Source organism: Labrus mixtus, chromosome 14, assembly GCF_963584025.1.
Source record: "Labrus mixtus chromosome 14, fLabMix1.1, whole genome shotgun sequence".
NCBI lineage: Eukaryota > Metazoa > Chordata > Actinopteri > Labriformes > Labridae > Labrus > Labrus mixtus.
Genome location: NC_083625.1, coordinates 2154875 through 2182773, shown reverse-complemented (window position 1 = coordinate 2182773; position 27899 = coordinate 2154875). Strand labels below are relative to the sequence as shown.

At 43.9% G+C, this 27899-nt stretch overlaps 1 protein-coding gene across 3 annotated transcripts in view; it reads right to left on the bottom strand.

Annotated features, from left to right (window-relative positions):
• The window catches only part of gtf2ird1 (GTF2I repeat domain containing 1), a 34985-nt gene that overhangs the window by 6288 nt on the left and 798 nt on the right, over positions 1 to 27899 (bottom strand). For 2 of the 3 annotated variants that reach the window (XM_061056125.1, XM_061056124.1), the window contains exons 2-22: positions 21248 to 21378; positions 20837 to 20978; positions 19247 to 19423; positions 18837 to 19020; positions 17096 to 17403; positions 16875 to 16970; positions 14753 to 14836; positions 13214 to 13397; positions 11066 to 11091; positions 9414 to 9540; positions 7787 to 7830; positions 7420 to 7500; positions 6465 to 6590; positions 4451 to 4504; positions 3298 to 3378; positions 2493 to 2676; positions 2334 to 2395; positions 1268 to 1339; positions 841 to 1132; positions 173 to 201; positions 6 to 53 (exon numbers count right to left, since the gene is read on the bottom strand). In XM_061056125.1, the coding sequence (XP_060912108.1) occupies positions 6 to 53; positions 173 to 201; positions 841 to 1132; positions 1268 to 1339; positions 2334 to 2395; positions 2493 to 2676; positions 3298 to 3378; positions 4451 to 4504; positions 6465 to 6590; positions 7420 to 7500; positions 7787 to 7830; positions 9414 to 9540; positions 11066 to 11091; positions 13214 to 13397; positions 14753 to 14836; positions 16875 to 16970; positions 17096 to 17403; positions 18837 to 19020; positions 19247 to 19423; positions 20837 to 20978; positions 21248 to 21373 (2527 nt within the window). In that variant the 5' untranslated portion in view covers positions 21374 to 21378. The remainder of the gene's footprint in view (positions 1 to 5; positions 54 to 172; positions 202 to 840; positions 1133 to 1267; positions 1340 to 2333; positions 2396 to 2492; positions 2677 to 3297; positions 3379 to 4450; positions 4505 to 6464; positions 6591 to 7419; positions 7501 to 7786; positions 7831 to 9413; positions 9541 to 11065; positions 11092 to 13213; positions 13398 to 14752; positions 14837 to 16874; positions 16971 to 17095; positions 17404 to 18836; positions 19021 to 19246; positions 19424 to 20836; positions 20979 to 21247; positions 21379 to 27899) is intronic. The other variant, XM_061056126.1, reaches the window with a different exon arrangement.

The window sequence follows — 27899 nt, the reverse complement described above, 5'->3', positions numbered from 1 at the left end:
CTCACCGCTAATCGAGGCGTAGGCTTTCTTTAGTAAAGTGACGCGTCGAGGTGCTGATAAAAACAGAGAATAAAAGTTAATATTTCACAACATTTAGATTTGTGGTCTGAGCTTCATTTCTGTGGTTTGAGATTTGATGTTGGAAAAAAAAAAACACAAATCCTGCTCTGACCTGGTTTTGGAATGAGTCCTTGAAAAGGTCTGCAGAGACAGAAAGAAGGTGATGAGAGCAGCTCGTCGTCTTCACATACAACATTTTACAATAGATCAGCCGTCATCAAGTCTTTATACGGGGTGTCCCAGTCTCTGAGTTCACATTGTGTTTCACCGATTCAGGAGCTCCACACACACACACACACACACACACACACACACACACACACACACACACACACACACACACACACACACACACACACACACACACACACACACACACACACACACACACACACACACACACACACACACACACACACACACACACACACACACACACACACACACACACACACACACACACAGCGCTGCTCTCCTCTGTAACTACCTCCTTAGAAGTTAAAGATGGGGGAGTATTTTACACCTCTGTGACAATCAGATGAAGGCAAAAGGTCATAGGGGCGTAAATATCTCAGCTTGAAACGGCGGTCTGAACAGGCCGATCGACTCTCTGAAGTTATGACATCATCAGTAATGTTTGTTGTTCTGTGTCTAAGCTGTAGAATATTTAAAAATGAACACACACACCACAGACAGATTACCATGAACCTGACAGTGTCACCTGGGAACACAGAGATTAAGTCTCTGATGTCTCAGTGATCTCGTGAGGTCGATTCCCACCTGGTGATGGTGAAATTGATCTTGTCAGCGACCGCCAAGATCCTCTCCAGGTTCTGGGAGCCGAAGGTGCAGGGCTTCCTGAAGGGGATGCCGGGGGGAAGGCCCTCGATGATGACCGAGTCGGGGTTGTTTTTGATCCTCTTGTAAGGCACTTGGACCGGGTACTTGATGCCCAATGCCTCGCCGTACTTCCTGTTGAACAGATCCTGGACCTGCTCTCGCAGCGTGTTGGCCAGGTCAATCCTGGACAGCTTGGACTCCAGGCACTCTGGAGACGAGAGACCCGACGGCACTTTGAAGTTAAAACCAGTTGAAATGTTCATTCAAACAAAAGTGTTTTTTAAAAGTGAGAGGGTGATGAATGTCAACACAAAGAAGCTGATTTTATGTTCAAATCTCGGCTTCAAGAGGAGAACTCTGAACCCACCTGAGAATCCAGGTCTCTTGGATAGAGCTGCAGCGTCCTCTGTTAGCAGTGTTGTGTCCTTGGTGTCCAGCTCTTTGAAAAAAAAAAAAAAAAACATTCAAAGGTTAAGAGAAAGATTTACTGAAGACAACAAACCTTCAGAGCGGCTCAGCTTTGTCACAAATAAAAAGGTAGCGAAAGCCGAAGGAAATCCCTACAAGGACTTTTTCCTTTTTCCCTCTGAAGAGCCGTTTCAAAAATAGCACATGGACTCAATTTGACCTCGTCGTTTCAAGCATGCAGAGGACAGTGCAAACAGCATCTTTAAACCCGGCATTATGTGAGACCAGATGGGAGGATTTTCTCCACACAGGCCTCCTCCTGACTGCCAAGATACCACTTTATCTGCAGAGAAAATATTGCATGATGCATATATCCTTAAAAAATGTATTCTGCTATTGGAATAGGAATGAAAAATGACTCGCTGGATAGAAAAAAAACTGAGAGCGCAGATACTGGGAAAGTAATTAAATCTCATAATCTCGACCTCCGGGAAGAGTTTCTGCTCTTTCAGGAAAAATATATTGGTGCAAAGAAACCTTCAAAAAGAGAAAAGACGTGCTAGAATTACTGAGAATCACACCTTTAAACCTCAAAGCATCAGGGGAAATGTAGTGTTGTGAGTACAGATTCTTTTTTTTTGAGCTCAGCTATAACAAATGACCTGCTTTTCACACTCTATAGATTTAAGAAACACACAGCTGGAGTAAGAACACCTGAGGTTATGACAGACGAGGATGAAGGGAGCAAAGACGTTTGATTAGATTTTATTAACAGGACGTGGACCTTAAAGTAAAATCTGCTTTTTTTGGAAAAAAAAACAAAAAAAAAACAGTCAAGACGTATTTGATGACTATGGCCGGTGCCAGATAAAGGCAGGGTCATTTCATAGCTTGAAAGAGATACAAGCCCGGGCTTATATTTTAAGTTTTACAGTAAGTGAAGTCGCGTTCATGAAATTAAACTTTCAGTTTCTTGTATTGAAAAATTAAATTAAAAAAACGATACAAATCTAAGAGCATGGTACCTGGCTCACAGACGGGGATGGAAGGCATCTCTTGTTTGACTTGCTCAGTTAACAGCTCAGGTCTGTAAACACACGAGAAGATGATTTAAAACATTTACAAAAGCAGAGAATCAAAACTGTCACATCCTTCTCAGAAGCTCTGCTAACATGACCTCTCACCTTTTGATGACGAACTGGATGTGACTGCTCACACCCAGGATCTTGCGTAATTTAGCCGCTCCGAAACAGTTTGGCCTGCGCAGAGAGATTCCCTCCGGCAGCCCGGTGACGTACAGATCCTCCGGGTACATCTGGAACTTTGAGTACGGCACCTTGGCTGGTTCAGGAAGGCCCAGAGCTTCGGCTGAGGGAGAGGAGATCGTAAAAAAGAAGCACCAAACTTATGAATGCCTATAAACCCCTGCCCTGCTCAGAACAGGCTGTTTCTGTGTCTGTACCTTTAAATATGTAAATGTCTGACCACGCCCCCTCTCTGGAAGGGCTTGGGTGTCTTTCTCGCTCCATGTCCTATTGTTTACGGTGAGAAGGCAGACTCAGAGGACAGAACAAACACCTAGCTGTGGGAGTGTCACCCACCTGGGGGAGGGGCTACTGCCCTTTGTGATGTCATGAAGGGAAAATCTCCAAACGGCCTGTTTGAGCACACATTTTCTGAAAAGTGGAGCAGGCAGAAGACGGAGAGGATGGACTTTTCTCATCATTGGGGGGTTTGTAGAGAGAATAGGTCGGGACTGAAAGTGATGCTTTAAATCTCTTTGCTCCCCCGCCTTCTTCCTCCCCTCAGATTTGCCCCATGCTGAGCCGACTAACTCTTATATGTTCAATTATTAAAGAAAAGTTAAAAGTGATAATATTAATATTGGAAAAGACCATAAAAGCTGTAACGTTTCACTTGCTGTACATGTGGGAGAAATTAAGATCTTTTTAGTGCCCGACGCCCCCGCTGTGAACGTGAGTAGCTTACAAAACTTAATGCTGAAGAGGCTCTCCACTTGTCTCCGGAGCTGCAGGATCATTTCACCGATGTCCTCGACCAAACTGCCCGCTGAGAGAGTCAAACAGAGGAAAAGACATTTACACAATGAGCAGCTTTTTAAGTGGGGTCATTGAAGAGTCTTTCAAACTTCCTTCCTGACCATAACGAGCACCGAGTGGTGTGTAAGACAGAAAAAATAAATCCACACAGAGAGGAAGAACAGTGAAGGTTTGTTGCTGTCTGCCTCCCTAAACAGAAACCCAGGCGCGTCTCCCTGTCCACTAGTGCATCACATTCAACAACAACTGTATTTCATATAAAAATAAAACTGGTTAAAGGAAGAATGTGCGACATTTAACAGCAGAAATCCAGTCTGTCCTGTGTAAATGTGTCTCTGAGTCATGACTGTCTACAATGAGGGAGAAGCTCGAGTCCCACTGGCTGTGTTGTTGTCAGAGCCGTGTTCACATGGACGGGACGGCCGGCTCCTCCCCTTGTGTATAAAAGCTGTTTTAGTCAAGAACTAGAGAGAAGAAGAAGAACATACTCACTGATTATTTGGATGTTAGTAAGAGTTTTTAGATCACGCTCATTCTGTGTCAGTTTACATGAAATGTGAAGCTACGAGCTAACTAAAGAGCGCTAACATTAGCATGCTAACACAACAATGTGAAGCTACGAGCTAACTAAAGAGCGCTAACATTAGCATGCTAACACAACAATGTGAAGCTACGAGCTAACTGAAGAGCGCTAACATTAGCATGCTAACACAACAATGCAGGACGCAGGGGATTGCAGCTCGAGCCAAGGACAATTTTGTCCGCCGCCTGCAAGTGGGTTGGAGGTGTGTCTCTGGAGGAGAGTGGAGGCTTCAGTATGGAGGAGGCGTGGCCAAACAGAAGTTTGTTTTGGTTTCATGCTGGAGCTCAAGGGCGACATCTACTGGATCAAAAAGTCGCACATTCTTCATTTAAAACACTTGGATGACAACTGTAACAAGCAACAGTATGAAGCCTTTTCTTGCCCGCCAGGTGGGCTGATCCAAAGGTGTGTGATGTCACGTTAAAGTTATGAATGAGACGGTCATGAAGCAAAAGATTGAGCACATTTAGCTCAGAGAAGAAGAGTCGGCTCAGCGTACCTTCGGAGGACCTTCTTATGCTCTGGGAGGTCGTACTCGGAGACAGAGCTTCAGCTGCAGGATGAAAGAAGATACATGAGAGGAGCAAACAAACCAACAGCTGTTTACTCACATGTGTGTTTTTATCATTCAGGTTTTAAATGTTTAAGAGGAAACTAAAGTTGTATATGTGGTTTAACGTCTCTGAATGCTGCTTATTTGATCCCTCTGTGAAGAAAACTAGCAGAAGCTACAAACTCTCTGTGCAACACATCAGTTCGATGCTCTCTGATGGAGCTATGCTGTGTTGCATCGTTCCTATCAAATCTAATCAAAACAAAAAAAGTTCAGTCCAGTGTAAGGCCCTGTGTCCATCTAGTGTTTCTGAACGCTAGCTTCTTTTATTTAAATTGTTTTCAAAGAGTAGAGAGCGTTTGCAGCAGCAGGCGTCGGCTCAGAGAAAGAGCAGCGCCCGACAGCCTTTTATTCCGAGTTCTGCTTTTTGTTCAACCGCTCCCATATTTCTTCATCACACACGATGCAAAAACAGACACAAAAGAAAATCTGAATCAGCAAATAAAGCTACATGTGATATTTGCTGCTCTTACCTTCGTTCCGTCTCCTTTAGAGGTGAATTGTGAAAGAAAAAGAAACTTAAATAAAGCACAATGAAATGAAATCAAGCAAAACAAAACGCCTCCTGAAAGCGTCGTAATGCTACGCCCCCAAGATCACTTTGAGTAGACTCCACATTCTTCTTGTTTATTCACCTCTGAGAAATGCCTCGTGTGCATTTTGTGATTTGGTTCATTAAAAGCTGTTTTTTTGATTGGCAGCACATTTGTTTGTTTTGTTTCTGTATCCAGAAAATGAAAGCTTAACTTCCAGCCTTCAAACAAAGCGCTTCACTCATTCTACAATCTGCAGTTTTATGCATTAATCACTCATATGAAAGAGTTAGCTAATGATGCCAGGGAGCTTAAGAAAGAGAGTAAAGTCTACTCAGATCACTTGGTCTAAGTCTCCTCTGTTGTGTGTGTGTGGGAGGGAGGGAGGGAGGATCTTTCAGGAGCAGTTTTGGCTCTCTAACATAAGAACTAACTCTAATCAGTCGGGGCAGCAGGACTAGAGGACGGTGTGACTCCAGATCTGTAAAAAATGCATCATGCATCAGTCTTAAGATTAAATTCCACCAGATGTGTGTTCGGTCCGTCTCTGCTCTGTTATGGCAGCGGAGGTGATTTTCACTTTCTTCAATGTGTGTGCTTCCTCTGGCTGTGCTGCGTCTCAGCTCCGTCAGTCCAGAGCGCTCTGTAGCAGATACACTAGGCTTTTGTTTTTGCAGAATGTCGAAGCACGGCGCATCAATTTAGCACAGAAAAGATCAAGTGAAACAGGAAGTCAGACACCGAAACAACATAAAATAGATACATAGATATAGATACATCGTATTATCTAGCGCTGTCGCAAGTGAATCTGTTAAATTACTGCAGGAATTCCTTTGTTTCGATACTCCAGCTGTCCGGCTGCGCACTGAGAACGTAGACTGTGGGTGTTGACGGACGAGGGAGCAAGGAGCTGTAACGGAGCGGAGACGCAATGCACACGTATCTGGTGGAAGTTCTGGGTTAATAACTTTTGTTGCAAAGGTAAAAGTTTGCAATCTGACATCACAGAGTCAAGGAAAAATGCTACAATTGATGCACTCTGCCTTTTACAGATGAGAGTACCTGTAGGAGAGGGAGCAGAGAAGAGCTACAGGCCAGAGTTGGGGAGGGGGGATTCTTAAGGGTGGGGTTGGGGTTGTAGTTACTAGTGGCTGAGGAGTTTTTAAAGTGGGAGGGGAGGTTGGGGGGGAAGAAAAAAAAAGTGAGGAAAGTGTTTTCATACGTGTGGCAGCTTATTTAGCTGGCTAAAAAAAACAGCCAGGGTGTGCATGGGTGGGCGCTGGGTGGGTGTCACTGGTAGTCCAGAAGCTGCAGTGAGAAGAAGGTAGGGGTATAAGGAGGTGGGGGGGTGACGGGGTTGAGCTTACCTGCATGGTTTTCCATCGAGTGGAGGGGAGCAGAGGGTGCAGGGGGCGAGGCGGTAGGTGGACACGCTGCGGCTGCGAGCGACTCGGCCACAGGCTCGTTCGGCTCCTCCTCGCTCATCGTCGGCTCTGGAGAAGCAAAGTTTCACACTTCAACAAAACTCCTGAAAACTTCTCACAGTTTTTGAGGTGAGCTGCAGGTGAACTTCTCACCCCGACTTTACCTGGTAATTTTTTCTGCCAGTCCCCAAGGAAAGCAAAATATAACTCTGACCCTAGTGTTTAAAATGGGTACTGCAGTCTAAATTCAAAACATTGTAGAGAGCTGTCTCCCCCCCCCCTCTCTAGAGTGAATGCTCACACAGGTCACCATGTGGTGGACTCTGAAGCTTCAGTGTTTATCCAGCTCTGCATGGGTCTGTAAACCTTTCTGTGTTCTAACCTCTCTCCATTTTTCAAAAGCATCTCCAATATTGATCCTAGTTTGAGCACGTTTCTGCTCGTGGAGCTTATTAGAAACATGCAGAGGCTTTTTAGGTCGGGTACAATCACTTCTATCTGAACCACTTCTCTTGCCCGCTTCCATCACTGCAACACCTGTTGACCTGATAACTGCTCTCATATCTGGCAAACCGAGGGGCGTCCAAAACAGCCGTGTGGGGGGGGGGGGGGGGTGCCTTAAAAGCACTCAGTAGATATCTTTGAGCTTTAATCCCTAATTCTGACTCTGTGCTGTATATATTCAATCAGCTGTTTTGATAAATACCTAAAAACATAGGTTATATGTTATGTTATGAACTTATTTCAAATCCCTTGACATCAAGGTTTTCATATTTTGGACTCCTGGCATTGTATCAGAGACCTGTAATATGTCAGTGATAATCTAACAACACTTCATCACCTGATACTTTTTTGTAGTTTAAGGAGCAGAATGGCTGTCGAGCGTGTACACACTTACCTGGCACCATCACTTGAACGATTTCCCCGTCTGGAGGCTCCGTTTTAATCCGTTTCAAAGGAATGCAATCTCCTGAAGGACCTGCGGGGATTGAACAGAGCGTTCCCATCGGTGTGTGTGTGTGTGTGTGTGTGTGTGGGGCACTGTGTTTTATGGCAGTGTTAAACAGATTTAAGTAGGCGATAGAATGTGTTTGAAGTGACTTGACTGCTAAAACATGATGGGAAATGTTCTTGAGAGGCTTCCAGGGATTGTTAACATCGCTTGAGAACTTTAATTTGATACTTTGGGGGCTTGAACTTCTTACAGCACAGCCTAACAAAAAAGGGGGATTTATGGTGTATTATTGCTTTTTATTTGCACATACCTGCTTCACAGTCAGCCAGGGGGCTCACACATGCACTTGTTGATCTGTGAAATTGAAGAAAACAAACTCAGGTGACCCCAAAAAAATTACTTACAGGTCAAACGTATGCCAGTAACACCACATCAAAAGACTTTTCAAGCTTTTCACTGGGGCAGACATTAGTCCAATATCAGAAACAAATCTTAAAGGTTCTCCTCGAGTTGTGGTGTTCTCAAAATCTCGAGTCTCTGTTGTGTCATAAAACTTAGCCCGAGCAGTTTAAGTCAGTCTCCTTCAGAGTCATACGAGTTTAAAATGATCTTAGTGCATCGGACAGGAAAGACCAATTCTGCAGCATCATACCGGAAGAAGCAGAAAACCTTGTAAACAGAACAGTATTTCCAGAAGAGCCTGGTGGTGAATATCTCTCACCTCTCGTTATATCATAAAAGGGATTGCCAGTTTGTGGGAGCTGAAAGAATTGAGTATATAGAAGTGCACACTACACAATGAGGTTCACAAAACTGCTTTCAAACCGGTTGTATTCTTTTAAAGGTCACATATCATCATCCTTTTTTCAACCAGTTTAAATAAGTCTCAGAGCTCCTCTTCAACATGTGTGTGAAGTTTCTTGTTCTAAATCCACTCTGATCCTGTATTTGATCATGTCTATAAACCCCTCTATTTCAGCCCTGCTCAGAACAGGCTGTTTCTGTGTCTGTACCTTTAAATATGTAAATGAGCGTGTCTGACCACGCCCCCTCTCTGGAAGGGCTCGGGTGTACTCGGTGCTTTCTCGCTCCATGTCCTATTGTTTACAGTGAGAAGGCAGACTCAGAGGGCAGAACAAACACCTAGCTGTGGGAGTGTCACCCACCTGGGGGAGGGGCTACTACCCTTTGTGATGTCATGAAGGGAAAATCTACAAACGGCCTGTTTGAGCACACATTTTCTGAAAAGTGGAGCAGGCAGAAGACGGAGAGGATGGACTTTTCTCATCATTGGAGGGTTTGTAGACGGACTAGAGACACATGTTAGAGTCAGAGGAACATGGTGAAGTGGATTTTGCTTCATATGTGACCTTTAATGTTAACCTTTCAAAGTCTTCAAGTGTACAGAAGGTGCCAGGATATGAGAGGTTTTTTTTTTAAAAGTCTCTACAAAGTGAGTCCAAAGAGGCTTTGAGGCCTGATGAATATTTAGTGAACTTGCACAAGGATTTAAAAGATTTTCATCCTTGTCAGTTACATTTGTGGATGAATGTGATTCTGTTTCTTTCGCCGGCCTACTCTCACTAAAGCCTGGCAGAGCAGGAATAAAAAGGATATTTTTAAAAAGGCGCCCTAAAATGAGGCCAAATCAAAATATGAATGAAGGGCTGTCGCAAGAATTAAGCAAATCACAGCTTGCACCTGTGTAGGAAATGTAAATAAATTCAGTAAAACCATTTTTAAACTCTAATTCAGTCCAGATTAAGACTAAAGCCGGATGTTTGAGAGCATTTCATATTTCCTCCCTCTTGAAAACACAAAGTCCTCAGGGTTGCTATCGAGTGTCTGTGTGTGTAGGTGTGTGTGTGTGTGTGTGTGTGTGTGTGTGTGTGTGTGTGTGTGTGTGTGTGTGTGTGTGTGTGGGCTGAACCTCTGACCTGCTGCTGTGAGGATTGCTGACCAGCTCGGCGGCAGTGGGCGGGATGCTCAGACCGTCGGGGAAGCCGTCTTCGAGCGTGGAGCCCAGGTCATGCTTGCCCTCCTCTCTTGCAATCTTGCCAGCAGCTTTCGACAAAACGAGACACAGGAGATAAACAAATTCCTTCATCCCACTCGCCCACACAACGCCTAAATATAAATACTTGACAGGGCACTTTTCTGTTTCGCCCGCTTACTCTAATTAATTGCAAACAAAAATGACAAATATGGTAGTTCCACAAAGGCGCACATGGACTCGTACCAAAATAATTACATTTGGCTGAAAGTTTCCCTTTGAAAAGATCATTCTCAGTGTCATGAAACGCAGACTCCACTCAGGCGAGGAGCCAAATTAGCTCCCATTTTTTGTTTTTGTTTATTCTTTGAATTGAAAAAGTCGAGGTTTGTGCACACCAATCAGCTGGTGGAACAAATGACTGTTATCTCCTACAGTCAGCTGTCAGTGTGCTGGGGGGGGGGGGGGTCAGAGCCTTAAAAGTCTGCAGTAACTGAACTGCTCTGAAGGCTTGAATGTTCAGTTTTTTTGGATGCAACAGTGACCACACATGTTCACCGTCCTGAGTGAAACTGGTATGCAGGATATGAGATTTCATGTCTATCTGTTGTTCTTCATGTTTTATATCACACCTATCACCCAGTCTACCCAGCGTCTTCTTTCAATTGTTTTCAAGGAGTCGAGAGAGTTTGCAGCTGGTGGCCTCCTGGAGAAAGAGCGCAGCGCCCAGCATCTTTTTTCCGATCACTCTGACCTTTTTTGTGCGGTCGCTCTGAGCGCTCAGGTTGAAAATCTTTCAACTTTTCAGAACGGCGCTATTGACGTCACCGGCTGTCTTTCCCAAATGTACGATATTCCCCGTAGTTTAGCCGCTTACAGATCGTGTCTTGTACCCACATCCTCCTCACTCTGTGTCTGATCGGGGAAATAAACGATCTCAAATAAAAAAAGATTCAGTTAAAAATCGTACATCGTCCGTTGTCAACAGACTGTTGTCATAGAGACAGGACGGACGTGCAGCTCTTTTCTCAACGCATCATGCAAACACTACCGAGCGCACAGCCAGCGCTTTTCAACCCAGAAAAAAACGCTAGGTGGACACGAGGCCTTAAGAGTGCAACATGTTTCACCTGAATCAAAATGTAACTCAAACAGGATTCATTATGAAAACATTTAAAGGAGTAACTACTTCATGCAGCTCTACTTTACGCTGCTCTACACTAGTTTTAGCTACATGGACATACTTTAAAATGGCCACTGATGAAGACAGCCTGCAGAGATAAGTCTGCAGAGTTGCCGCAGGTTGATACTGTAAGCTAAAGGAAACATTCATGTTTGAAGCTTTTGGAGGACACAAAGCCAAAAGCCTTCAGTCTCAGGAAATATATAACTCAATTAGAAATCCTCCTCCCACTCTGCTGGCACACTTCTTCCCCGCTGTTCGAGATAAAGTGGCATATTTTCCAGTTTAATTAGAGACATTGGCATGAGACGTCACACAGAGGCAAAAAAAAAGAAAAAACAGCAAACGTTGTTTTATTAATGAGAGGAAACCACAGCTCATATTCAAGTTAAGATGATTAACCACAGTCTTACCTGTGAAAATCCTTTCATCAAACATCCTGCAACACAAAAAGAAGAGGGAGAAGTTTTTAGTTTGAGGGAGGGTTTGAGCTCTCGGGGTAGAAATGATGATGCAAAGAGAGAACATGTGGAGAGCTCTTTGAGCACATTCACTAATCAGTCTGAGGGAAACAATCGAGCCACTGACTCATTCCTCTCTTATCACTCAATCCCTCCGACTAAAAATACATCTGTGGATGGGAATTTTTCTCTGGACTTCCTCCTCCTCCTCCTCCTCCTCCTGGCACATGTTTCTGCTCAGCCTGTCAGAGACATTCCTCTCCTGCTGCGATCCTAATCTTCAGTCTAAAGTCTCCTTTATTTACGTTCGTTTGTGAAACTATTCACTTCAGACCTTAAACGTTTTGACGGGAGAGAGGAAATGTGTTTCCTTTTTATCGTTCTTTGAGTTTATGGGAGTATCTATAATTACTTCACTATCTTCCTTTCTTAAGCCACATGACCTAATTTTACATATCGAGGTCATTGGTGAATAAGACTGATGGTCTGCAGCTGTTACTGTGACTTCTTTTTTTAAGTAGCACGGGGAAACTTTTACAGTCCCTCTCCCAACAGGGTTTTAAATATGTTCAATCATCGTCTATGACTAATATTTTATAATTATTTTAGTGGTTTTTCCACAATTGAAAAGGACAAAGAAATATGAAGCCGATTCTGATGATACCCCTTTTTAAAACTGGATGCTCAGACTAAACGAGGGCAAAGTTTTAGCTCATGAGGTAAACGTGTGTTGGAGTAATCCCAGGATGAGTCTGCAGAGGGCGCTAAGCGGCTTGTCCTGTAAATCAGGCGACAGCTCCCCGATATGAAACCAAGAATTTCACCAGACGGCTTTGTAAGGCGCTGAAATCTCTTACATAGACTCTCTTCTCCCAGCACTGGAGAGCAGCCCTCCCCTGGTAGCCCTGCAGCGTTCTGCCCATACGCTGTACATATTCATAGAAAGCCCATTGGTGACAGCCGCCGCCATGTTGGAAATGCTGTCTCAGTCTAACTTTAAACCTCCGTTACAACGCGCCCAGCTTAGAATAATGTCAGACACATGCCTAACTATGAATACCTTGCCAACAGGATGTTATAGTTACACCTAAAACACACCTGGGGAAGTTAGTCATTAATGTTTTCAGGATTCTTTTGATGATGTAAACTCTAACTAAAGTTACCGTAATTTGATATAAAAAATCAGGGCATCATCAAAATCATTAACGTCTTGTTTCCGTGCAAAATAACCTTTAAATAAGATGTTTAGTGTACTCTACTTTACAGTGTACTCAAATACTGAAGATGCTGTCAGGGAGAGGACCGGGCAGATCGAGAGGCCGAGCCAGTGGCCGAGGACGGACGCAGTCATGGCTGCTGCTGATGGTCTGGCCCTGAGAGAGGAGAGTGGTTTTGTCCTTGAACGGGTTGCAACTTAAAAAAACGATGAATAAGAGAGTTTCAGCTTTAAATGAAAACAAACTTCAGGTTTCAGTTAAAGCTGCCGACGATTAGGATAAATGATCGGTTAATTAAGATTTGAAAACGGGCTGTCACGAGACGAGAACATCAAGCCCCCACATCTGGAACATCTCTCGGTGACAATGCCAACCTGATGCAATTCTACATTAATCACATTTCCCATCTTTCCCTAATTGTATTACAGTAATGAGCTGCCTGCTGGATTCGTTATCTGACAACAGGGCATGGCGGCTCGTTTAAATTAGCTCAAACAAACGGATGAGCCGAGCAGCGGCAATATGCTGGCGACTGAGGGAGAGTCATCAGGGACGCGAGAGGAGACGGTGAAGCAGTCAGCGGGTACTCGGTGTGCTGAAGGAAAACAGGCGTTAAACGGACAGATGGCTTAGGCCGGCTCGCTCGCTGCTTATTAAATGATTCAGAGGAGATGCCACGCTGGAGTTTTCTGGAGAGGAGCTGGACGGCGATGAAGCTCCGAGTGAGTGAACTATAATCTGCGCCGAGTGGCTAATTTAATTAGAGAAGAAGAAAGAAGGCGTTCATGTGCTCCCTCTGGAAACATCTTGAGGCAGAACTGATTCCTATAACATCTATAAATTCTAACCACAAGCTAAGTTTAGCATGCTAAGCGTCGATCACCTTTTGACGATGAAGCGGATGCCGTGGCGCTCGTCCAGGATGCGTTTGAGTTTGGGGACTCCGTAGGTGCAGGGTCTCTTGAAGGGGATCTGGTCAGGGATGCCGATGATCTCCACGGCCCCGGGGTCGCAGGCTATTTTACGGTAGGGAACAGGCACCATGTGATCGAGACCCAGAGCCTCAGCTGGAGGGAGAGGACACAGGGATCGAACATTTTTTTATAGAAAACAAGTATTTTAAAAGCAACAAAATATTTGCATTGAAAGTGAAAAAATTTGGGGCACTGGTGGCGCAGTGGTTAGTGCGCGCACCCCATGTATGGAGGCTGTAGTCTTCCAAGCGGGCGGCCCGGGTTTGAATCCGGCCTGTGGCTCCTTTCCCGCATGTCATTCCCCACTCTCTCTCCCTGGTTTCCAACTCTATCCACTGTCCTATCTCTACATTAAAGGCACAAAAAGCCCAAAAATAAATCTTAAAAATTAAAAAAAATAAAAATTTAATTAAAAAAATTACATTTCAAAATGATGAAAAATAACTAATCTCTCTGCTCTTTGATGTTGTGGGCGTGTCGGTTGAATGTGCCGGGACCACGCCCACCAGCAGGAAAGCTGCGCCTCTCTGAACTGTTAAAAACTGCAGTTAAAATCCTCTTAGGGCGCTCTCACACGAGGCTAAGTTCCTCCGTACTGTACTGAAGCCCATTCCCCCGCTGGCCTGCACTCACACTGCTCCAGAACTAACCGGGCCTGAGCACGGTGACCTCTTGTACAGAACGTCATGCAAGCTCTAACTAGTCAAACAAACTGGACTCTTCCTCTTGTGAGAGCGCCCTGAGTTGTTCCATCCAGGAAAGTTGCACTTCGACTTTAGACTTCCAATAAAGACGAAAAGAACTCAAATGTTTTTATATATATTATTGCAGTGCTGAGGAGGCGGGATGATGCTACAGAACCACAGTGTGTCATTGGGATGAATTTGCATGAGGAAAATCAGCCTCCAGTGGCGTGCACACCCCCATGGAAAGGTTTGTAGGAGGGAGGATAATTCCAGCGAAAGAAGAAAGTCAACTTTAAGGGGAAGATAATCGGCGCTGTGGGCCGGGATCAAAAAGTCTGGAAACAGATCCCACGAGCCGCAATGTGGATATGTGGGTTTTTTTTCCTTAATTTGTGGAAACTGCCTGTAGAGACACACACACTCTCACAAACACACAAACACACACACACGGTATCTAATGGTTCAGTGCAGTCTTTTGAATACGTTTAAATACACAAACAATGCAAAAATTTCAGGAAGTGATCTCGCCTCATTTGGAAACCATCTTGTTTTTTTCTATTTTAGGGTCCTGAATATCAGGGAGGAAAAGATGATCAAACCAAAAACACTGACCCCAATCCTTCAACATCCACAGATACACACAGCAGCATCATCTCTGTGCTGTGCTTCAACAAAAAGCTTTGAGGAGGCAGAGAGATATTCATGTACAACATGTCCAAAATAAAAATTAAAATATGCAAAATCGAGCGAGGCTTCCCTTACCGTATCTGCTGTTGAACAAGATCTGGACACATTCCCTCAGCGTGTTGATGTCTTCAGTTTCCCGGATGAAAGAATCCCATTTTTCTGCAAAAAAACCCAAAAAACAACTCCGTTCAAAACCCAAGAGGCCCGCTGATTTTTAAAGGCTTTATTTCAATGTGGTTAGGCAAAACAATCCAACATTAATCTTCTTCATCTACTCAGTATCAACTTGGGGAAAGTGCAATCTTCTTATGGGCTTATTCTTGACATATTAGCAGCTTACCCCTTAATGTTTGAGCGTTAGCGTTCGTTAAGCTCTTTTGTTCGGTAAACAACACTTGGCTTTCTGCGTGAGCCTGCACATTCAGCAGGAGAACACAGGAGGGACGCTAAATTAAGTGCACAAATCCTCGTCTGGGAGAGCAGACGTTCACTTCTGTTATTATGTCAGGGAGGACGACGTATCAGAGCTCTAACAATACGACATTTTTGTTGACTTTAGTTGAGATGTAAGACTGAAAAACTGAGAGATGCAGAATTATTACGACGTCATATATCGTCCTGGTCTCCCTCTCTCCCTCTCTCTCTCTGTCTCTCTGGTCTCTGGTCTCCATCTCTCTCTGGTCTCCATCTCTCTCTCTCTCTCTCTGTCTCTCTCTCTCTCTATGGTCTCGCTCGCTGGTCTCCCTCTCTCTCTCTGTCTCTCTCTCTCTCTATGGTCTCGCTCGCTCGCTGGTCTCCATCTCTCCCTCTCTCTCTCTCTCTCTCTGGGCTCGCTCGCTCGCTGGTCTCCCTCTCTCTCTGGTCTCGCTATCTCTCTCTCTCTCTCTCTATGGTCTCGCTCGCTGGTCTCCCTCTCTCTCTCTCTCTCCCTCCCTCTCTCTCTCTGGTCTCCCTCTCTCTCTCTCTCTCCCTCCCTCTCTCTCTCTCTCCCTCTCTCTCTCTCTCTCTTTCTCTCTCTCTCTCTCTCTCTCTCTGGTCTCCCTCTCTCTCTCTCTCTCCCTCCCTCTCTCTCTCTCTCCCTCTCTCTCTCTCTCTCTGGTCTCCATCTCTCCCTCTCTATGGGCTCGCTCGCTCGCTGGTCTCCCTCTCTGGTCTCGCTATCTCTCTCTCTCTCTCTCTATGGTCTCGCTCGCTCGCTGGTCTCCCTCTCTCTCTCTCTCTCTGGTCTCTCTCTCTGGTCTCCCTCTCTCTGTCTCTCTGGTCTCCATCTCTCCCTCTCTATGGGCTCGCTCGCTCACTGGTCTCCCTCTCTCTCTCTCTCTCTCTCTCCATCTCTCCCCCCCTCTCTCTCTCCCTCTCCCTCCTCCCTGTGCTTGCAGCACGTAGGAGGAGGTGGTACAGGGTGGCAGGAGGTGCAGAGTCTCAGGCTGGCACACTCTGAGCAGCAGAAGGTGAGGAGCTCTTTGCTCTCCATGTTTTCTCAGATATTTGTTTTCCTACCTTTGCATGTTTAGATTGCTGAGTTTTGTTATTTTAGGAGACCACTGGGAGTCCTGTTTTACAGCGTTTTTGTTTTCTCTACATTAGCTGTTTTCATTAGGTAGTTTTAGGGGGGAGGTGCAGAGAGAGAGACGACCCATTGCGAGGTCGGCCCCTTTTCTTTTGTTTGTTTTATTATTAACCTTTAATTATTTTCATGGGGGGTATTTACCACAAATAAAGCTCTGGGTAAAAATCTGTGTGACATCCTGTATTTTCCTGGTCTCCATTTTTTCTGTATGAATCGGGGTCCGATTATAATAATAATCTATGATAGAGTTATATTTATTTACAGACTTTATTTGTAAGATAAAGATAAATATACCATGCCCACACTGATTTCTGAGAAGCCATTTTGGACCCCATGACTGCAGGTCTATATTGAAAACGCTGAGCTGAACTTACTTTTAATCACCATAGTAACAGGCAAAGAGGCGGGACTACAATGCATCTACAATGCAACAACGTGTCAGTCAACTCAGCCCCGCCCCTAAATATGCAAATATGCAGAACATTAAGCCTTCATTTAATGTGCGCAGAGAGATGGAGATCATTTTTTAAACCAGGCTGTGCACATGTTTGTTCCTGCTGTGTCAGTGTCTGCACCACAGATGGTTACAAAAGGCATGACATGTCGGCGGTTAGACGTCAATCTTACCTGACTTTTCGTGAACGATAGAAAAGAGAAGCCTCTTCGAGATGTGGATACCAGGAGGGCTCTGACCCTGCTCACCGGTTAGCCTCGCGGTCTCATCTGAAAATGAAAAATTCACTTGAATTTCAGCCAGAAATGTGAACAGGTGTTATGGAGCAAACCGTCTCCCCTGCTCAAAAGTAGATTCCTAGTCATACCCCGTAAACCAATCATGAAACTCTCACCGTCCTTGATGGACGTGCACATCTTCTCGGCCCCTGCGCTCCAGTTGGCCGCTCTGTCCTTGCCCAGGTTGAGGAGGGACATGGGTTTAAAATCCAGCTTCCCATCGGGGTGAGGTTTGGAGGACATGGGCATGCCGTACAGGAAGCTCGACAGGACAGAGTTACTGGACGTGGCGGGGCTCGATGGCGCGACCCCCGGCGCAGAGGTCTTCCCCGCGCTGTGGCCGCCGGGCGTCATGACGGCGGAGGCGGAATTGTGATTGACGTCCGAGCTGGGCTTGGATTCTCGAGACAAATCCTCTGCCGGCCTGCGGACAGACACACAAAATCAAGAAGAAGAAAAAGGTCATTTTGAGGATCCATCAGAGTGTCTGTCAAAAACAAATCTGTGTGTTTGTTTTGACATCTCCTTGACGATGTTTATCTGTAGCTTCTTCACTTTCTTCCCTTCAGTTTAGTTCTCTTTATCTTAAAAAACTAAACATTTGCACTTTGGTTTGATGCCGCCAACAACTGGTTAAGTTTCATTTTAAATCAATCAGTGTTTCTCACAAACTGAAACTGTAACTGTGGATGTGACAGAGGATATAAATGTCAACTTAAAATCTCTTAACGCATACATAGAACAATAGCATAGTGTCCAGATTAGACAGTAAGAGGAGGCATTGCAATCGTTCACAGGAGGGGCGTCAATAGTTCCTCCTCAGCCAAAATCGGACATCAGGAGCGTCTGCCAGAAGAGCTGCCACTACTGTTTGCTCAGCTTCTTCCAAGATGCTGTTTTTTTTTTTTTTACGGGATTCCTTCAGTGTTAATTGTCTGAAAGAGTTTTTAAAGTCACTGAGTAACTCCGGGGCTCTTGATTTATTTTGATGAACTCCAGTCAGGATGAGCGTCGTATTCCTGACAGACGCCTCAGATTAGGTCTCCATGGATTTAACCAGCTTCCTCAGACAGCTTATTAACAGGCTTCAACAAAAGGGGAGCTGTTCAGATCTTACCAGATTTAGTAAAAGGAGCGAATATGAGACTTGAGCTTTTTTCAAAAAACAGCTGAAAACGTCCTGAAATTTTTCCGGTTGAGCTGCATGTGTGAACGCAAAAAAGCCAAATGTTCCTGAACAGCCCCCTAGTTATTTTTCCGCATGAAATCGGGGTGAGATGATGTGAGAATGCAGCAGGAAATATTCAGGAAAAATGTACCGCAAGTGCAAGAGAAGATGATGCATTTCTTCTCCAATCTGTTGCTGATACCTTGAATATGCTGATCTACATGTAGCATTGATATGAAAACAAAGGCATGGAGCGCAACAGTTTCTCCATAGGGGATTTGATTATTAGTCATGATGTCATAACCATCCAGAGGTAGACTGACCACGAGCTACCTGAGAGTGAAACGATCGTTTTATGAGCAGATAAGTAAAGGAAGATTTCAGGAACAGTCTGCCTGAAATGTTCTAGAGATTCAGAGGAGTGCAAAACATGAAAAAGTAGTTTTCTTACAGCTGAATGAAAACCTAGACAATCCCTCACTAATGCACCAGAGCCTGTCTGCTACCACTAACCAGCTGCAAACACAGCTCGGTCCCCCCCATCACACAAACGTGTATATCTCTGCAAAGCATTAGAGACTCCCAAACTCAATTTTTGTTTCCATATCAGAGCGACCGGATGTGAAACAGCTGCTTCTCATAATCTGATTAAAAGCAGCAACAAAGACCTCTTAGTGTGCAGGCCGTACCGTTTGACTGTGAAGTGGATTCTGTGGCTCTGCTCCAGGATCTTCATCAGGGTCTTGGTGTCGTACTCCGAGGGTTTCTTCAGGGTGACTCCGTCGGGCAAACCGTTAGCCACCACGCAGCCGGGGTCCTTCTGGATCCACTCATAAGGCACAGGGACCAGGCTGCTCTTCCCCACAGCCTCACCTGCACGACGCACCAGAAATAAATATGCAAGTAAATCTCAATAAAAACAGCTTTTTCTCAGCTCCTGAATAACAAAAAAAACATTTTATTTGGTCTTTTATTTTGATTATTTGGAAAGAATGTATTTCTATCCAGGTAATTCTGAAGCACGTGTCAACGATGAACGGAATGAAAGCGTTTTGAGGCATAAAAAGGAGATCAGAGGTTAAACGATATGACTCCTTACTGTAAAGTACAGTGAAGACTTCCTCCACCATCTTCCTCAGAACAAAGACGTTGGACTGAGCGTCCGATGGAGCTCTCGGTTTCCCGTGATCACCGTCCTTACTCGGTTTGCTGTGATCGCCTTCCTGGTCTTTGGTATGGGCGTTGGATGTGGTCAGACTTTGAAGACATGGCGCCCCTGAAGCCAGATGACAGAGTGCACGACAACATTCAAAATCCAGTGAAATAAAAACATTTAAAGAACGTGCACAGAAACTTAAGCTAAATGATTTGCAATACTGAAGTCGCAGTAGCTTAAAGGAAGAATGTGCGACTTTTTGATCCAGTAGATGTCGCCCTTGAGCTCCAGCATGAAACCAAAACAAACTGCTGTTTGGCCATGCCTCCTCCATACTGAAGCCTCCGCTCTCCTCCAGAGACACACCTCCAACCCCCTCTCCACTCGCAATTCCAAGAAGGAGTTATCAATCAGAGCGCACCATAATTAAGCACCATTAAGCGCAATTGGTGGTCCAAAATTGTCCTTTGCGCGAGCTGCATGTTAGCGGTCTTTAGTTAGCTCGTAGCTTCACATCAGCTGTGTCCTGCATTGTTGTGTTAGCATGCTAATGTTAGCGCTCTTTAGTTAGCTCGTAGCTTCACATCAGCTGTGTCCTGCATTGTTGTGTTAGCATGCTAATGTTAGCGCTCTTTAGTTAGCTCGTAGCTTCACATTTCATGTAAACTGACACAGAATGAGCGTGATCTAAAAACTCTTACTAACATCCAAATAATCAGTGAGTATGTTCTTCTTCTTCTCTCTAGTTCTTGACTAAAACAGCTTTTATACACAAGGGGAGGAGCCGGCCGTCCCGTCCATGTAAACACGGCTCTGACAACAACACAGCCAGCGGGACTCGAGCTTCTCCCTCATTGTAGACAGTCATGACTCAGAGACACATCTACACAGGACAGACTTTATGATTTATTTATGTGGAACATGCTGCACATTCTTCCTTTAAGCTGAACTCTAAAGTGAGTCTCAGAAAATGATCGGCCGTTTTTACATTTCCACTCGAGGTCAACAGGTGGCTCAGCTTACTAACTTGCATACTAGTTTGTTTAAAAGAAATGAAGGCTGATAGACGGAGATTTTCACTTTGATTAAGACTGGAATACTTTCTCACAAAGCACAGGAAGGAATACTGAGCCTCAAGTCCGAACTTGAGGTTGAAGTTAACAATAGATCCTGAATGTTCCTGAATGCAGCGTGACCTTTAACTCCTCTATGACCTTTGGTTTAACCTCTCTAAATGACGAGCAAGAGTTGCAACATTAGCATAAATCTACCTCCTTAGATTTTATTTTGAATCCTTTTTTTCTAGAATATGCATACTGTGTGTTTGAAGATAAAAATGGTGAAAGTGCTCCTGTTTTGACTGCAGACATGCTGCATTATTGTGGCTGATTCTGCATGTGTGCGATCACAAAATCTGCAAAATCCTGCAGGGAGAACAAGCCTGACAATGACACAGATGGCGTCTGATGATCTGACGTAACTCGCCTCGTTCCTGCTGCAGCTTCAATGATAGGGGATCAGCAAAAAACTTACGGCAAAACTTGTAGAAGTCTGTCTGGATTTCCCTCCTGGAGTTCAGGAACACTCTGCCCTTTTCCGTGCCGACTGCGATCACGCTGTCCTCGTGTATCGTGACGCACGCAACCTCTGCGTTGAGCTTAGACATCGCCATGCACTGCAGAACAGAGACACAGAAATCGTTTATTCACAAGTCAATACTAGAATGTTTCAGGAAGGCATGCAAGAGATGAATTCAAAAGAAGAACTAGAAGAACTGGATTTTAGATTCCCCTCTCTGTTACCCTGTTCAGTTTGATGCTTATCATTATAAACAAGAAACAGAAATATAACAAAGCTGTGTATTAGCATGTTTTCAGTTGGACTTTTCCTCATCCTGAGTCAACAGGGTAAGATCTTTAAAACATTGCATGATCCGGGACATACCACTGAGTCGAGCGCAGACACCAGGCTGGTGAGGATCTCCTGTCTGGCAGACACCAGCGGGACCTGCAGCTCGCCCCGGGAGTTGGCCCTGATGCCGTCGCATGCCAGCTTCCTCATCTGAGCCATGGCCTCTGCGGGGAACCAGATGAAACACAGTTTAGACAGACGGGCCACAGCGCGACACACACGGGCAGAAACCAGTGTGTGTGAGCCCTGAACGCACGCTGCAACGACGAGGCTGCATTCAAAGCAGTTTCTGCTGAGGGGCACATTTAGTTTGACTTTAAGCAAATGTTAGCGTGCAATCAAGAGGACAGTCAGAAGGATGTAAAACAGAGGAGAGGCTTCTTATTCACCTTGTAGGATTCACTCACACGGCAGATTCTGCAGCCACACTAACAACTCAGAAAGACATGACAGCTTTTACTACTTAGCTCTCAAGGAGGGGAAAAGACGGGATAACAAAACGTCTTACAATTTATGGGGAGGGGGACAAGAATGTTGGAATTATATGACATTAATCCAGTAGTTGTTGAGACGGTTCACTGATCGGGTTTTAAACTTCAACATGATACAAATACAAAATGCAACGATGACCACCTCTTCAAGCGGACTCTGGCACAGTACCCGAGTACGGTACGATTACGTTTGTGTTCAGAGTCAGACTGATCAAATGAACCGGACTTTGGGGTCAAGTGTACTCGGTTCAGGGCCCGGGTCCCTAATGTGAAACCACCCTAAGATTAGACATGTTGTCTTAAATGTCATTAATGAGATTTTTTATCAAACAATGTGCAGATTTATTTGATTTTGCTGTTGTCGGAGAGGTATTAAAGTAAGAGACGACTGGACCTGGATGGAAAAACTGCATTAAAATGACATAAAAATTCTGCATATTAAACTGAAATTTCATACCAAAAACCTCCAAATCCCACAAACTACGATGTCCATAGTGGTAAACGGATAGGAAGAGTTAAAAGGGAAAAACGGCTCGGCTAAAGCCAGGCACTATGTTCTCATGGCAACTGAAACCCGTCTCCTTGGAAACTAATCTCGGGGCATTTGAACAATGCAGCCCTGGCCTTTAATCTCTGCAGACACTGGGAACCATTATACTCGCCTCTGGCAAGCCCGAAACCACTGACTCAATAGAGAGAGGACACAGAGAGGCGGAGAGAGATAGGCAGAGGCAGCGAGAGAAAGAGGAGGGCGGGCGTGTGTGTGTGTGTGTGTGTGTGTGTGTGTGTGTGTGTGTGTGTGTGTTTGTGTTGTGGTGGGGTTCAGCTGCAACAGTCTGGCTGTGCCAAGTCTATTGGCCGTCTAAATCTGCCTCCCCTGAGGCCACAGCAAACATTAGCCCCCTCCTAAATTATTACAGCCTGGAAATAGCCGGCCTCTTTCCCCTCGCATGTTTAAAAGGGAGACGAAGAAGAAGAGAGGAGGAGGAGGAGGGGGAAGAGGAGAGGAGAGAGGAGGAAGAAGAGAGAGAAGAGAGGAGGAGGAGGAGGAGGAGGAAGGTGGGGATAAACAGTCAGCTCAGGATAACGCTGTGAGCCAGAGGAAGCTTTGGGATCATTTTGCAGCCCTGTTATAGTTCATCTCAGAAAACGTTCTTGTGTGAAACTAATTTAATAAATCAAGAATCTTTTAGATGCAGTCTGGACAGTCGAGACATAAACTTTGAAGGCATGCCAAAACCGTCACTTAGAATAAAGTTCAGTTTTTCTTTGAGCTGCTGCACTAAAAAAACAGCTGGGAACTGAGGTTAGTTGGAGCTTTAGGAGCCTGTGTCCATTGACAATGTTTCTGTAGGTTAAGAAATGTAACTTCTGCTTCCCTCAGTCGAGACCGTTAGCTAGATTTTACTGCCTCCTTGATAAGAATCTTAAGAAAAATGACCACTTACAGAGATGTCATGCATTTTGCAAGACTTTAAGAGTGTTGCAGACGTTACACTGAACAACTTCAGCCCGATTTAGCCTCGACTTTTTGATTTGTACGACTAAATTTTGAAGTCAGGCTGAATTTCCAATCACGTGTTTTTAGTCCTGCGGCAAGACGGCTGATCACAGCCCGACCAGCTGCTCTGGTTGGATGATTTTTCTTGCATGATTTTAAACATTTTAATTCAGACCCTGCTGTTTATCTTGAAAAAGAAAAATTGACAAGGTTTTTTACAAGGTTTTTTATAATACACCTTGAACACACCTACACAGCTGTTTTCTCCCATTCAGGCTAATTATACCTCTGCTTGGGTTGAATCTGAGCAGAGCAAATCTAAAAACAGGTGGAGGTCACGGTCACACACTCCAGGAACAAAAAACAAATGGCTGCACTGCATTTGGCTGATGCATGTGCTGTTCAATCTGTAGCAGGTAAAGCAGGTGCTGTGGTAAGCTTGGAAAAGCACTACAAGGAGTTTTTGACAACTCTTACTCCCAATTTTCAAGATCACAGAAGAACTACAAGATCACAAGAGAACTACAAGATCACAGGAGAACTACAAGATCACAGAAGAACTACAAGATCACAGGAGAACTACAAGATCACAGGAGAACTACAAGATCACAGGAGAACTACAAGATCACAGGAGAACTACAAGATCACAAGAGAACTACAAGATCAGAGGAGAACTACAAGATCACAGGAGAACTACAAGATCACAGGAGAACTACAAGATCACAAGAAAACTACAAGATCACAAGAAAACTACAAGATCACAGGAGAACTACAAGATCACAAGAGAACTACAAGATCACAGGAGAACTACAAGATCACAGGAGAACTACAAGATCACGCTGGAATAAAGAGAGAAAAACATCAAAACAACATGTTGCTGATTTGTTGTTCACTCGGTGCCTGTTTTGACGTCATGTTGATGAAGTGATGAAAAATACGATCAGGAGTCTGTATGTTGTGTTTTATTTTTAAATTGACCGAACGCGCTGTGAGTTTCTTTGTCTGACTTCCTGTCCGGGTTGTTCTATTCTGTCCATCTTGACGAATGCCTGCAGCGTCCTACGTCGAAAAATAGACTCGCAGAGTGTAGCGGCACTGCTGACACGCTCCAGAGATTGGACCGCTGCGCTCGCTGTGGAAAAAGGAGTATTGACTAGTGTGGCAGTGAACAGCGGCATAGTGCACGGTGCTGATGGAGCATGTAGAAATTAGGAGTTAGTGGTGTGTAGAGGAGGAGATCATGGATTCTTAAAACACATTTCACATTCCTGCAGACCATTTCTGACTCTTCCACTGAACTTCAGGTGATACAACGAGTCGATAAACACACAGTGCTACATTTTCATCAGGACACAGACAGTTTGAAGGCTTTAAAAATGCACATACATGGCTCTCTGCTGACAAACACAGACTTAACAGATGACCTAACCTCCATGCAGAACTTCACACAGAGTGTCTTTCTTTTTCTTCTTTTTAAGTACTTTCATATATTGGCATGGACGGTGTAGTATGTGTGAATATGTTTAGAGTGACAATGACCCTGCAGAGAATGTGTTTAGTTATCTGTGTTTTATTTTCATACATTTCAGGTCATCATCACAAGTTCTACCGGATGTTTTGAGTGCTGAAATGAATCGTCTGAAACTCAAACTGTTACAGGTGTTTTCTGCAGCCTACTCACAAAAGTGCAACTTCTCTGTTTCTCCTGCTGAGTGCAAAAAAAGGAACAAGAGTTTAAGAGCGGTGTCACTGAGATGTGACCTCTGCAACCTTTTAGAGGTTTGAGAACTGTTTTCAGTTGTTTGCATCGCTAAAAGTTTGCATCTGTACATTAAATACGCAGTTTCCTTCACTTCATATATCTGATATTTTTACAATAACGAGTAGCGTCACAGTGAGACAGGGAGGGAGTGGTGTGACAGCACAAAATCTAACTTCTCACCAAAGCAAACAACAACATCACGCCTTTGTTTACACCCGGAGCCTGCAGGCTGCGACATTTAGGGAATGTCCTCATCACTGCTGTTCTGATTTTTAACTGCTGCAATGCCAGGAAGCATTCAATGGTCAAGAACAGACCAGAGAGATCACGCTCAACATACGAAGAATAAAAGCTTCAATTGCTGTCGTGCAGAAAGACGAGCGCAGAGTGGATATTTTTTATGATAATACATTATTATTATTTAAAGGACATTTTTAGCCTGTCTTGTACTTACATGATAACCTGACACTGGAATGTTTTTAATCCATTTGATGTGACACTGTTTATGATCAGAGAGTCGTCATGGCAGACTACACATTGAATAGCAGGAGAGTTGAGCACGGGACAAATACCAGGGGTCTGGAAGAAGAAACTCCAGGGGAAGACCGAGTGAAAAAGTTCAGTTTTGCGTTGACACATGCACCCCTCCTGGAAATATCAGGAGTTTTCTGTGGTCAACCCTGTGATTGACTTTCAACCAATCCAGGGTCCAGTCTCGCCCAATGACAGCTGGGATCGGCTCAAGTCTCCCGCGACCCAAAACGGGAAAAGTGGTATAGATAATGGATGGATGTGAGTGTCATGAACGACAGAGAGAGGAACCTATGAACTGCCCCTTTTATCTATACATTATTATTGTTGTTAAAATCAGAGATGCCAAAAGTCATCTGTAAAATCTGCGCCTTTTTGAAGAGTGATAAACACACAGTGCTCATTTTCATAAAGACACAGACAGTTTGAAGGCTTTAAAAATGCACATACATGGCTCTGTGGTGACAAACAGAGACTTTGATGGCCTAACCTCCATGCAGAATTTCAGAGTGTCTTTCTTTTTCTTCTTTTTATCTACTTTCATATGTTGGGATGGACAGCATAGTATGTTTTAAAAACGTTTTCAGTGACAATAAGCCTGCAGAGAATGTCCCGCTGTCGTTTAAGTAGTGTCTGTTGTATTTCCACCATGCCGTGCACTATTACTTTGTTATTATTGTGTGCTCATGTTTTTATGGTCATGAGCTGTAAAAAAATTAATGAGATGAAAGCTTCTGGTCCCTGAAAAAGAATCACTCTAAAGTTCACATCACATGAGAGAGGCGAGAAACTCCTTTAAAAAGCAGGACTCGTCTTGGAACCACAGAGGATAAGAAACCTGCACAGGCTCAATAAATTACATCGAGGTCTGTTCTGCCAAAAGGAAACGAGCGTGTGTACAAATCCGTCTGAGTGTTGTGGATTTAATCTGAAGAGTTACAACGGACAAAGTTTTATAGGCGGCAGGTTTTGAAATGACTTCTATCAGAGAGCAAAGAGTCAAACTGCAGCTTCTTTTTTTGATCCTTAAACTTGTTTATAACTCTTTACCTCTTATTTGTTTCAAGAGATGATTGGGAAAATGATGATGACGATACAGATGTTTGAAGTAATTTATCCACATTGTCGATTTCGGACAGCGAAATTTGGTTTATGACTTCTAGTTGCAAGACTCCCGGAATGACTAAAATGTTCTCCCATGTTTGAAAATGAAACCGATACTGATGTTGAACCGACACATCTGTGCATCCCTGATAGCAGGACTGTTCAGTGAGACATGTGGAACGTGCTACAAGAAAATTGGTTTGTGCTATTTCACCTCAAAGCACGCTGCTGAGAGGCAGGGTGACCGTTTTTTTTGGAGGGAGAGAGAGAGAGAGAGAGAGAAGGGGAGAATAAAAGTAAAACAGAGTGCTGTAAGTCGAATCCCCTTATAAATTAGACGAAGCAAAAGCACATTACACATCCTAACTTACCATGAATAAGCAGTAATAAGGAGGGAAAACTCTAAGTCAATGACCTATGAGCTATAGAATATGGTCATATAGCAAAAGGTACTAATAAGCGCTTAATAATGATTAATAAGCAGCCAATATGCTAATTAGCATTCTAATAATCAACTAGTTAATGGTGAATATTGTGGCCCTTAATTGAAAGTGTTTGTGATATTTTAGATGGTCTTTAAATATGAAATGGATTCAGAGGTATAAATCTATGTTTTTCTTCTGATCTCGTTGCTGCAGGTACTTTTTTTTTATTTTTCTCAACTACTCGAAGATAAATATTTATGTCGAGCTGCTGTTTGTGTCAGACACTTTTCGAGTTTGTGTTTGTTTGTTATGAATGTTATAAATGTGTATTAATGTCTTCTAACTGATGAAATATTGTCAGTGAAGATATGAAGAGATGGTGACCTTAATGTAAAGTGTTGTTGTATCATACATAGAAACTGTTTGGTGAAAACTTGGTTATTATTATTTCCATGCCTCCATTATTAATTTAACCAGCTCTGGTTGTGGGGGGGGGGGGGGGGGGCAACAAAAACGACCCTCTGATGCCTGTGGAGAAGAGTAACCTTGTCTATCCTAAATAAATAAAAAAGACAGTTTACTGTAAAGTTAACTGGAGTTTAAATTGTGATTATATTTCTAATAAAACTCACTAAACCAGATAAGATTATTCATTATTAAACTCACTCTTGTTCTAAATGGACAGTTATATATCTTATGTATGTTTGTAGCTTCTTAATAAGGTGTAACAAGGCTGTAATTAACTACAAAAGGCAGTTTTAATAAGTTTAAATGTGTTGTTGTTGTTGTTGTTAGCTTCGTTGTTTACACTTTAGCTCTTTAGCTTTTGTTGCTCGATAACCTTATCAGTGATTAGCATTACACATGAGAG